The following is a 13155-nucleotide window of genomic DNA, read 5'->3' on the forward strand; positions in this document are numbered from 1 at the left end:
TCTGTGCGTGTCTGTCTGTCTGTGCGTGCCTGTCTGTGCGTGCCTGTCTGTGCGTGCCTGTCTGTCTGTGCGTGCCTGTCTGTCTGTCTGTGCGTGCCTGTCTGTGCGTGCCTGTCTGTCTGTGCGTGCCTGTCTGTCTGTGCGTGCCTGTCTGTCTGTGCGTGACTGTCTGTCTGTGCGTGCCTGTCTGTCTGTGCGTGCCTGTCTGTCTGTCTGTGCGTGCCTGTCTGTCTGTGCGTGCCTGTCTGTCTGTGCGTGCCTGTCTGTCTGTCTGTCTGTGCGTGCCTGTCTGTCTGTCTGTCTGTGCGTGCCTGTCTGTCTGTGCGTGCCTGTCTGTCTGTGCGTGCCTGTCTGTCTGTGCGTGCCTGTCTGTCTGTGCGTGCCTGTCTGTCTGTGCGTGCCTGTCTGTCTGTGCGTGCCTGTCTGTCTGTGCGTGCCTGTCTGTCTGTGCGTGCCTCTCTGTCTGTGAGTGTCTGTCTGTCTGTGCGTGCCTGTCTGTCTGTGCGTGCCTGTCTGTCTGTGCGTGCCTGTCTGTCTGTCTGTGCGTGCCTGTCTGTCTGTGCGTGCCTGTCTGTCTGTGCGTGCCTGTCTGTCTGTGCGTGCCTGTCTGTCGGTGCGTGCCTGTCTGTCTGTGCGTGCCTGTCTGTCTGTCTGTGCGTGCCTGTCTGTCTGTGTGCGTGTCTGTCTGTGCGTGCCTGTCTGTCTGTCTGTCTGTGCGTGTCTGTCTGTCTGTGCGTGCCTGTCTGTCTGTGCGTGTCTGTCTGTCTGTGCGTGTCTGTCTGTGCGTCCCTGTCTGTCTGTGCGTGCCTGTCTGTCTGTGCGTGCCTCTCTGTCTGTCTGTGCGTGCCTGTCTGTCTGTGCGTGCCTGTCTGTCTGTGCGTCCCTGTCTGTCTGTGCGTGTCTGTCTGTCTGTGCGTGTCTGTCTGTCTGTGCGTGCCTGTCTGTCTGTGCGTGTCTGTCTGTCTGTGCGTGTCTGTCTGTGCGTGCCTGTCTGTCTGTGCGTGCCTGTCTGTCTGTGCGTGCCTGTCTGTCTGTGCGTGCCTGTCTGTCTGTGCGTGCCTGTCTGTCTGTGCGTGCCTGTCTGTCTGTGCGTGCCTCTCTGTCTGTCTGTGCGTGCCTGTCTGTCTGTGCGTGCCTTTCTGTCTGTCTGTGCGTGCCTGTCTGTCTGTGCGTGCCTTTCTGTCTGTGCGTGTCTGTCTGTCTGTGCGTGTCTGTCTGTCTGTGCGTGTCTGTCTGTCTGTGCGTGCCTGTCTGTCTGTGCGTGTCTGTCTGTGCGTGCCTGTCTGTCTGTGCGTGCCTGTCTGTCTGTGCGTGTCTGTCTGTCTGTGCGTGTCTGTCTGTCTGTGCGTGCCTGTCTGTCTGTGCGTGTCTGTCTGTCGGTGCGTGTCTGTCTGTGCGTCCCTGTCTGTCTGTGCGTGCCTGTCTGTCTGTGCGTGTCTGTCTGTCTGTGCGTGTCTGTCTGTGTGTGCCTGTCTGTCTGTGCGTGCCTCTCTGTCTGTGCGTGCCTCTCTGTCTGTCTGTGCGTCCCTGTCTGTCTGTGCGTGCCTGTCTGTCTGTGCGTCCCTGTCTGTCTGTGCATGTCTGTCTGTGCGTGCCTCTCTGTCTGTCTGTGCCTGTCTGTCTGTGCGTGCCTCTCTGTCTGTCTGTCTGTGCGTGCCTGTCTGTCTGTGCGTGCCTGTCTGTCTGTGCGTGCCTGTCTGTCTGTGCGTGCCTGTCTGTCTGTGCGTGCCTCTCTGTCTGTCTGTGCGTGCCTGTCTGTGCGTCCCTGTCTGTCTGTGCGTGCCTGTCTGTCTGTGCGTGTCTGTCTGTGCGTGCATGTCTGTCTGTGCGTGCCTCTCTGTCTGTCTGTGCGTGCCTGTCTGTCTGTCTGTGCGTGTCTGTCTGTCTGTGCGTGTGTGTGCCTGTCTCTGTGCGAATACGTGTGTATCTGTCTCTGCGTGCGTGTGTGTGCCTGCCTCTGTGCGAATACATGTGTATCTGTCTCTGTGCGTGTGTGTGTATCTGTCTCTGTGCAAATACATGTGTATCTGTCTCTGTGAGTGTGTGTGTATCTGTCTCTGTGCATGCATGCGCGTGTGTGTGTGTCTGCCTCTGTGCGAATACATGTGTATCTGTCTCTGTGAGTGTGTGTGTATCTGTCTCTGTGCATGCATGCGTGTGTGTGTGTCTGCCTCTGTGCGAATACATGTGTATCTGTCTCTGTGAGTGTGTGTGTATCTGTCTCTGTGCGTGCGTGTGTGTGTCTGTCTCTGTGCGAATACGTGTGTATCTGTCTCTGTGCGTGTGTGTGCCTGTCTCTGTGCGAATACGTGTGTATCTGTCTCTGTGAGTGTGTGTGTATCTGTCTCTGTGAGTGTGTGTGTATCTGTCTCTGTGAGTGTGTGTGTATCTGTCTCTGTGCGTGCGTGTGTGTGTCTGTCTCTGTGCGAATACGTGTGTATCTGTCTCTGTGCGTGTGTGTGCCTGTCTCTGTGCGAATACGTGTGTATCTGTCTCTGTGAGTGTGTGTGTATCTGTCTCTGTGAGTGTGTGTGTATCTGTCTCTGTGAGTGTGTGTCTCTGTCTCTGTGAGTGTGTGTGTAGCTGTCTCTGTGACTGTGTGTCTGTCTGTCAGTGTGTATATGACACAGTGTGTTTCTTTCTCAGCATATCTTCCTGATGGAGAAGCAGCATTATCAGCAAGAGGGAATAGAGGAAGAGACAGTATCTTTCACTAACAACCAGCCCATACTGGTACCTACCTGCTCTTATATCCTGTATCTGTCCTTCACTAACACCCAGCCCATACTGGCACCTACCTGCTATTATATCCTGTATCTGTCCTTCACTAACACCCAGCCCATACTGGTACCTACCTGCTGTTATATCCTGTATCTGTCCTTCACTAACACCCAGCCCATACTGGTACCAACCTGCTGTTATGTCCTGTATCTGTCCTTCACTAACACCCAGCCCGTACTGGTACCTACCTGCTATTATATCATGTATCTGTCCTTCACTAACACCCAGCCCATACTGGTACCTACCTGCTATTATATCCTGTATCTGTCCTTCACTAACACCCAGCCCATACTGGTACCTACCTGCTCTTATATCCTGTATCTGTCCTTCACTAACACCCAGCCCATACTGGTACCTACCTGCTATTATATCCTGTATCTGTCCTTCACTAACACCCAGCCCATACTGGTACCTACCTGCTGTTATATCCTGTATCTGTCCTTCACTAACACCCAGCCCATACTGGTACCAACCTGCTGTTATATCCTGTATCTGTCCTTCACTAACACCCAGCCCATACTGGTACCTACCTGCTGTTATATCCTGTATCTGTCCTTCACTAACACCCAGCCCATACTGGTACCTACCTGCTCTTATATCCTGTATCTGTCCTTCACTAACACCCAGCCCATACTGGTACCTACCTGCTCTTATATCCTGTATCTGTCTTTCACTAACAACCAGCCCATACTGGTACCTACCTGCTCTTATATCCTGTATCTGTCCTTCACTAACACCCAGCCCATACTGGCACCTACCTGCTCTTATATCCTGTATCTGTCCTTCACTAACACCCAGCCCCTACTGGTACCTACCTGCTCTTATATCCTGTATCTGTCCTTCACTAACACCCAGCCCATACTGGTACCTACCTGCTCTTATATCCTGTATCTGTCCTTCACTAACACCCAGCCCATACTGGTACCTACCTGCTCTTATATCCTGTATCTGTCCTTCACTAACACCCAGCCCATACTGGTACCTACCTGCTATTATATCCTGTATCTGTCTTTCACTAACACCCATCCCATACTGGTACCTACCTGCTCTTATATCCTGTATCTGTCCTTCACTAACACCCAGCCCATACTGGTACCTACCTGCTCTTATATCCTGTATCTGTCCTTCACTAACACCCAGCCCATACTGGTACCTACCTGCTATTATATCCTGTATCTGTCCTTCACTAACACCCAGCCCATACTGGTACCTACCTGCTGTTATATCCTGTATCTGTCCTTCACTAACACCCAGCCCATACTGGTACCAACCTGCTGTTATATCCTGTATCTGTCCTTCACTAACACCCAGCCCATACTGGTACCTACCTGCTGTTATATCCTGTATCTGTCCTTCACTAACACCCAGCCCATACTGGTACCTACCTGCTCTTATATCCTGTATCTGTCCTTCACTAACACCCAGCCCATACTGGTACCTACCTGCTCTTATATCCTGTATCTGTCTTTCACTAACAACCAGCCCATACTGGTACCTACCTGCTCTTATATCCTGTATCTGTCCTTCACTAACACCCAGCCCATACTGGCATCTACCTGCTCTTATATCCTGTATCTGTCCTTCACTAACACCCAGCCCCTACTGGTACCTACCTGCTCTTATATCCTGTATCTGTCCTTCACTAACACCCAGCCCATACTGGTACCTACCTGCTGTTATATCCTGTATCTGTCCTTCACTAACACCCAGCCCATACTGGCACCTACCTGCTGTTATATCCTGTATCTGTCCTTCACTAACACCCAGCCCATACTGGTACCTACCTGCTATTATATCCTGTATCTGTCTTTCACTAACACCCATCCCATACTGGTACCTACCTGCTCTTATATCCTGTATCTGTCCTTCACTAACACCCAGCCCATACTGGTACCTATCTGCTCTTATATCCTGTATCTGTCCTTCACTAACACCCAGCCCATACTGGTACCTACCTGCTATTATATCCTGTATCTGTCCTTCACTGCCAAAGACAGAGGTCATTACACTCTGCTCATATTACTCGACTTCTCTGCAGCATTTGACACCGTGGACCACCCTCTTCTCCTTCACATTCTCCATACTCTTGGCATTCGGAACAAAGCTCTATCCTGGATCTCATCCTACCTCTCCCATCGTACTTTCAGTGTCTCTTCTGCTAATACCTCCTCCTCCTCTATTGATCTCTCTGTGGGGGTACCCCAGGGCTCTGTCCTGGGACCTCTTCTCTTTTCTCTGTATACACTCTCTCTAGGTGACCTAATAACATCTTTTGGGTTTAATTATCACCTCTATGCTGACGACACACAAATATATTTCTCAACACCCGACCTTACACCTACTGTACAAACCAAAGTTTCTGAATGTCTCTCTGCTATATCATCCTGGATGGCCCTCCGCCGCCTTAAACTCAACATGGCTAAAACAGAGCTCCTCATACTTCCTCCCAAACCTGGCCCTACTACCTCCTTCCACATTACTGTTGGAACTACGATCATTCACCCAGTAGCCCAAGCACGCTGCCTTGGGGTCACACTCGACTCCTCTCTCACATTTGCCCCTCACATTCAAAACATTTCTAAAACCTGTCGCTTTTTCCTCCGCAATATAACAAAGATACGCCCTTTCCTCTGTTGCTCGACTGCTAAAACTCTGACTCAGGCCCTCATTCTCTCCCGTCTTGATTACTGTAACCTCCTGCTGTCCGGCCTTCCTGCCTCTCACCTGTCTCCCCTACAATCTATCCTTAACGCTGCTGCCAGAATCACTCTACTCTTTCCTAGATCTGTCTCAGCATCTCCCCTCATGAAATCCCTCTCCTGGCTTCCGATCAAATCCCGCATCTCACACTCCATTCTTCTCCTCACTTTTAAAGCTTTACACTCTTCTGCCCCTCCTTACATCTCAGCCCTAATTTCTCGTTATGCACCATCCAGACTCTTGCGTTCTTCTCAAGGATGTCTTCTTTCTACCCCCTTTGTATCTAAAGCCCTCTCCCGCCTTAAACCTTTTTCATTGACTGCCCCTCACCTCTGGAATGCCCTTCCCCTCAGTACCCGACTAGCACCCTCTCTATCCACCTTTAAGACCCACCTTAAGGCACACTTGCTTAAAGAAGCATATGAATAGCACTGTGGACATTCTGAACACATGGCACATAAAGCTTGGCCCCCTGCAAACGCACTTACCAGAACTCCCTCCTACTGTCTCTGTACGTTCTCCCTACCTACCAATTAGACTGTAAGCTCCTCGGAGCAGGGACTCCTCTTCCTTAATGTCTAAAGCACTTATTCCCATGATCTGTTATTTATATTATCTGTTATTTATTGGATTACCACATGTATTACTGCTGTGAAGCGCTATGTACATTAATGGCGCTATATAAATAAAGACATACAATACAATACAATACAACACCCAGCCCATACTGGTACCTACCTGCTCTTATATCCTGTATCTGTCCTTCACTAACACCCAGCCCATACTGGTACCTACCTGCTCTTATATCCTGTATCTGTCCTTCACTAACACCCAGCCCATACTGGTACCTACCTGCTGTTATATCCTGTATCTGTCCTTCACTAACACCCAGCCCATACTGGTACCTACCTGCTGTTATATCCTGTATCTGTCCTTCACTAACACCCAGCCCATACTGGTACCTACCTGCTGTTATATCCTGTATCTGTCCTTCACTAACAACCAGCCCATACTGGTACATACCTGCTCTTATATCCTGTATCTGTCCTTCACTAACACCCAGCCCATACTGGTACCTACCTGCTGTTATATCCTGTATCTGTCCTTCACTAACACCCAGCCCGTACTGGTACCTACCTGCTATTATATCATGTATCTGTCCTTCACTAACACCCAGCCCATACTGGTACCTACCTGCTCTTATATCCTGTATCTGTCCTTCACTAACACCCAGCCCATACTGGTACCTACCTGCTATTATATCCTGTATCTGTCCTTCACTAACACCCAGCCCATACTGGTACCTACCTGCTGTTATATCCTGTATCTGTCCTTCACTAACACCCAGCCCATACTGGTACCAACCTGCTGTTATATCCTGTATCTGTCCTTCACTAACACCCAGCCCATACTGGTACCTACCTGCTGTTATATCCTGTATCTGTCCTTCACTAACACCCAGCCCATACTGGTACCTACCTGCTCTTATATCCTGTATCTGTCCTTCACTAACACCCAGCCCATACTGGTACCTACCTGCTATTATATCCTGTATCTGTCCTTCACTAACACCCAGCACATACTGGTACCTACCTGCTCTTATATCCTGTATCTGTCCTTCACTAACAACCAGCCCATACTGGTACCTACCTGCTCTTATATCCTGTATCTGTCCTTCACTAACACCCAGCCCATACTGGTACCTACCTGCTATTATATCCTGTATCTGTCCTTCACTAACACCCAGCCCATACTGGTACCTACCTGCTCTTATATCCTGTATCTGTCCTTCACTAACACCCAGCCCATACTGGTACCTACCTGCTCTTATCTGTATCTGTCCTTCACTAACACCAAGCCCATACTGGTACCTACCTGCCGTTATATCCTGTATCTGTCTTTCACTAACACCCAGCCCATACTGGTACCTACCTGCTGTTATATCCTGTATCTGTCCTTCACTAACACCCAGCCCATACTGGCACCTACCTGCTATTATATCCTGTATCTGTCCTTCACTAACACCCAGCCCATACTGGTACCTACCTGCTGTTATATCCTGTATCTGTCCTTCACTAACACCCAGCCCATACTGGCACCTACCTGCTGTTATATCCTGTATCTGTCCTTCACTAACACCCAGCCCATACTGGTACCTACCTGCTGTTATATCCTGTATCTGTCCTTCACTAACAACCAGCCCATACTGGTACATACCTGCTCTTATATCCTGTATCTGTCCTTCACTAACACCCAGCCCATACTGGTACCTACCTGCTATTATATCCTGTATCTGTCCTTCACTAACACCCAGCCCATACTGGTACCTACCTGCTGTTATATCCTGTATCTGTCCTTCACTAACAACCAGCCCATACTGGTACCTACCTGCTCTTATATCCTGTATCTGTCCTTCACTAACACCCAGCCCATACTGGTACCTACCTGCTATTATATCCTGTATCTGTCCTTCACTAACACCCAGCCCATACTGGTACCTACCTGCTCTTATATCCTGTATCTGTCCTTCACTAACACCCAGCCCATACTGGTACCTACCTGCTCTTATCTGTATCTGTCCTTCACTAACACCAAGCCCATACTGGTACCTACCTGCTGTTATATCCTGTATCTGTCCTTCACTAACACCCAGCCCGTACTGGTACCTACCTGCTATTATATCATGTATCTGTCCTTCACTAACACCCAGCCCATACTGGTACCTACCTGCTCTTATATCCTGTATCTGTCCTTCACTAACACCCAGCCCATACTGGTACCTACCTGCTCTTATATCCTGTATCTGTCCTTCACTAACACCCAGCCCATACTGGTACCTACCTGCTATTATATCCTGTATCTGTCCTTCACTAACACCCAGCCCATACTGGTACCTACCTGCTGTTATATCCTGTATCTGTCCTTCACTAACACCCAGCCCATACTGGTACCAACCTGCTGTTATATCCTGTATCTGTCCTTCACTAACACCCAGCCCATACTGGTACCTACCTGCTGTTATATCCTGTATCTGTCCTTCACTAACACCCAGCCCATACTGGTACCTACCTGCTCTTATATCCTGTATCTGTCCTTCACTAACACCCAGCCCATACTGGTACCTACCTGCTCTTATCTGTATCTGTCCTTCACTAACACCAAGCCCATACTGGTACCTACCTGCCGTTATATCCTGTATCTGTCTTTCACTAACAACCAGCCAATACTGGTACCTACCTGCTATTATATCCTGTATCTGTCCTTCACTAACACCCAGCCCATACTGGCACCTACCTGCTATTATATCCTGTATCTGTCCTTCACTAACACCCAGCCCATACTGGTACCTACCTGCTGTTATATCCTGTATCTGTCCTTCACTAACACCCAGCCCATACTGGCACCTACCTGCTGTTATATCCTGTATCTGTCCTTCACTAACACCCAGCCCATACTGGTACCTACCTGCTGTTATATCCTGTATCTGTCCTTCACTAACAACCAGCCCATACTGGTACATACCTGCTCTTATATCCTGTATCTGTCCTTCACTAACACCCAGCCCATACTGGTACCTACCTGCTATTATATCCTGTATCTGTCCTTCACTAACACCCAGCCCATACTGGTACCTACCTGCTGTTATATCCTGTATCTGTCCTTCACTAACAACCAGCCCATACTGGTACCTACCTGCTCTTATATCCTGTATCTGTCCTTCACTAACACCCAGCCAATACTGGTACCTACCTGCTATTATATCCTGTATCTGTCCTTCACTAACACCCAGCCCATACTGGTACCTACCTGCTCTTATATCCTGTATCTGTCCTTCACTAACACCCAGCCCATACTGGTACCTACCTGCTCTTATCTGTATCTGTCCTTCACTAACACCAAGCCCATACTGGTACCTACCTGCTGTTATATCCTGTATCTGTCCTTCACTAACACCCAGCCCGTACTGGTACCTACCTGCTATTATATCATATATCTGTCCTTCACTAACACCCAGCCCATACTGGTACCTACCTGCTCTTATATCCTGTATCTGTCCTTCACTAACACCCAGCCCATACTGGTACCTACCTGCTCTTATATCCTGTATCTGTCCTTCACTAACACCCAGCCCATACTGGTACCTACCTGCTATTATATCCTGTATCTGTCCTTCACTAACACCCAGCCCATACTGGTACCTACCTGCTGTTATATCCTGTATCTGTCCTTCACTAACACCCAGCCCATACTGGTACCAACCTGCTGTTATATCCTGTATCTGTCCTTCACTAACACCCAGCCCATACTGGTACCTACCTGCTGTTATATCCTGTATCTGTCCTTCACTAACACCCAGCCCATACTGGTACCTACCTGCTCTTATATCCTGTATCTGTCCTTCACTAACACCCAGCCCATACTGGTACCTACCTGCTATTATATCCTGTATCTGTCCTTCACTAACACCCAGCCCATACTGGTACCTACCTGCTCTTATATCCTGTATCTGTCCTTCACTAACAACCAGCCCATACTGGTACCTACCTGCTCTTATATCCTGTATCTGTCCTTCACTAACACCCAGCCCATACTGGTACCTACCTGCTATTATATCCTGTATCTGTCCTTCACTAACACCCAGCCCATACTGGTACCTACCTGCTCTTATATCCTGTATCTGTCCTTCACTAACACCCAGCCCATACTGGTACCTACCTGCTCTTATCTGTATCTGTCCTTCACTAACACCAAGCCCATACTGGTACCTACCTGCCATTATATCCTGTATCTGTCTTTCACTTACAACCAGCCCATACTGGTACCTACCTGCTCTTATATCCTGTATCTGTCCTTCACTAACACCCAGCCCATACTGGCACCTACCTGCTATTATATCCTGTATCTGTCCTTCACTAACACCCAGCCCATACTGGTACCTACCTGCTGTTATATCCTGTATCTGTCCTTCACTAACACCCAGCCCATACTGGCACCTACCTGCTGTTATATCCTGTATCTGTCCTTCACTAACACCCAGCCCATACTGGTACCTACCTGCTGTTATATCCTGTATCTGTCCTTCACTAACAACCAGCCCATACTGGTACATACCTGCTCTTATATCCTGTATCTGTCCTTCACTAACACCCAGCCCATACTGGTACCTACCTGCTATTATATCCTGTATCTGTCCTTCACTAACACCCAGCCCATACTGGTACCTACCTGCTGTTATATCCTGTATCTGTCCTTCACTAACAACCAGCCCATACTGACACCTACCTGCTATTATATCCTGTATCTGTCCTTCACTAACACCCAGCCAATACTGGTACCTACCTGCTATTATATCCTGTATCTGTCCTTCACTAACACCAAGCCCATACTGGTACCTACCTGCTGTTATATCCTGTATCTGTCCTTCACTAACAACCAGCCCATACTGGTACCTACCTGCTCTTATATCCTGTATCTGTCCTTCACTAACACCCAGCCAATACTGGTACCTACCTGCTATTATATCCTGTATCTGTCCTTCACTAACACCAAGCCCATACTGGTACCTACCTGCTCTTATATCCTGTATCTGTCCTTCACTAACACCCAGCCCATACTGGTACCTACCTGCTCTTATCTGTATCTGTCCTTCACTAACACCAAGCCCATACTGGTACCTAGCTGCCGTTATATCCTGTATCTGTCTTTCACTAACAACCAGCCCATACTGGTACCTACCTGCTCTTATATCCTGTATCTGTCCTTCACTAACACCCAGCCCATACTGGCACCTACCTGCTATTATATCCTGTATCTGTCCTTCACTAACACCCAGCCCATACTGGCACCTACTTGCTGTTATATCCTGTATCTGTCCTTCACTAACACCCAGCCCATACTGGCACCTACCTGCTGTTATATCCTGTATCTGTCCTTCACTAACACCCAGCCCATACTGGTACCTACCTGCTGTTATATCCTGTATCTGTCCTTGACTAACAACCAGCCCATACTGGTACCTACCTGCTCTTATATCCTGTATCTGTCCTTCACTAACACCTAGCCCATACTGGTACCTACCCCCTATCTCTTCCCTTGTATGTGTCCTGTGTCTCCCCCCCTATGTGTCCCGTGTCTCCCCCTATCTCTTCCCCTGTATATGTCCCATGTCCCTCACCCCATGTGTCCCGTGTCTCCCCCCCATGTGTCCCGTGTCTCCCCCCCCATGTGTCCCGTGTCTCCCCCCCCATGTGTCCCGTGCCCCCCCCATGTGTCCTGCATCTCTCTCCCCCCTATCTCTTCCCCTGTATATGTCCCGTGTGTCTCACCCTATCTCTTCCCCTGTATGTTTCCCGTGTCTCTCACCCTATCTCTTCCCCTGTATGTTTCCCGTGTCTCCCCCCCTATCTCTTCCCCTGTATGTGTCCCGTGTCTCTCCCTATCTCTTCCCATGTCTCCCCCCCTATCTCTTCCCGTGTGTCCCGTGTCTCTCTCCCTATCTCTTCCCCTGTATGTGTCCCGTGTCTCTCCCCCCTATCTCTTCCCCTGTATGTGTTCCGTGTGTCCCCCCTATCTCTTCCCCTGTATGTGTCCTGTGTCTCTCCCCCCTATCTCTTCCCGTGTGTCCCGTGTCTCCCCCCTATCTCTTCCCCTGTATGTGTCCCGTGTCTCTCCCCCCTATCTCTTCCCGTGTGTCCCGTGTCTCCCCCTATCTCTTCCCGTGTGTCCCGTGTCTCTCCACTATCTCTTACCCTTGTATGTGTCCCGTGTCTCTCCCCCCTATCTCTTCCCCTGTATGTGTCCCGTGTCTCTCCCCCCTATCTCTTCCCCTGTATGTGTCCCGTGTCTCCCCCCATCTCTTCCTGTGTGTCCCATGTCTCCACCTATCTCTTCCCTTGTATGTGTTCCGTGTCTCCCCCCATCTCTTCCCGTGTGTCCCGTGTCTCTCCCCCCCTATCTCTTCCCGTGTGTCCCGTGTCTCCCCCTATCTCTTCCCGTGTGTCCCGTGTCTCCCCCTATCTCTTCCCGTGTGTCCCGTATCTCTCACCCTATCTCTTCCCCTGTATGTCTCCCGTGTCTCCCCCCTATCTCTTCCCCTGTATATGTCCCGTGTCTCTCCCCCCTATCTCTTCCCCTGTATATGTCCCGTGTGTCTCACCCTATCTCTTCCCCTGTATGTTTCCCGTGTCTCTCACCCTATCTCTTCCCCTGTATGTTTCCCGTGTCTCCCCCCCTATCTCTTCCCCTGTATGTGTCCCGTGTCTCTCCCTATCTCTTCCCGTGTCTCCCCCCCTATCTCTTCCCGTGTGTCCCGTGTCTCTCCCCCTATCTCTTCCCCTGTATGTGTCCCGTGTCTCTCCCCCTATCTCTTCCCCTGTATGTGTCCCGTGTCTCCCACCTATCTCTTCCCCTGTATGAGTCCCGTGTCACTCCCCCCTATCTCTTCCCGTGTGTCCCGTGTCTCCCCCCTATCTCTTCCCATGTATGTGTCCCGTGTCTCTCCCCCCTATCTCTTCCCGTGTGTCCCGTGTCTCCCCCTATCTCTTCCCGTGTGTCCCGTGTCTCTCCCCTATCTCTTCCCCTGTATGTGTCCCGTGTCTCTCCCCCCTATCTCTTCCCCTGTATGTGTCCCGTGTCTCTCCCCCCTATCTCTTCCCCTGTATGTGTCCCGTGTCT

General features: G+C 49.9%; 1 protein-coding gene across 1 annotated transcript in view; it reads left to right on the forward strand.

Moving 5' to 3' along the window:
• LOC142482965 (myosin-IIIb-like) overlaps positions 1-13155 on the forward strand; it is a 197069-nt gene that overhangs the window by 163695 nt on the left and 20219 nt on the right. Inside the window, exon 12 of the mRNA XM_075583083.1 lies at positions 2647-2733. Coding sequence (XP_075439198.1) covers positions 2647-2733 — 87 coding nt within the window. The remainder of the gene's footprint in view (positions 1-2646; positions 2734-13155) is intronic.

This window comes from Ascaphus truei, unplaced genomic scaffold, assembly GCF_040206685.1.
Source record: "Ascaphus truei isolate aAscTru1 unplaced genomic scaffold, aAscTru1.hap1 HAP1_SCAFFOLD_284, whole genome shotgun sequence".
Classification (NCBI taxonomy): Eukaryota; Metazoa; Chordata; class Amphibia; order Anura; family Ascaphidae; genus Ascaphus; species Ascaphus truei.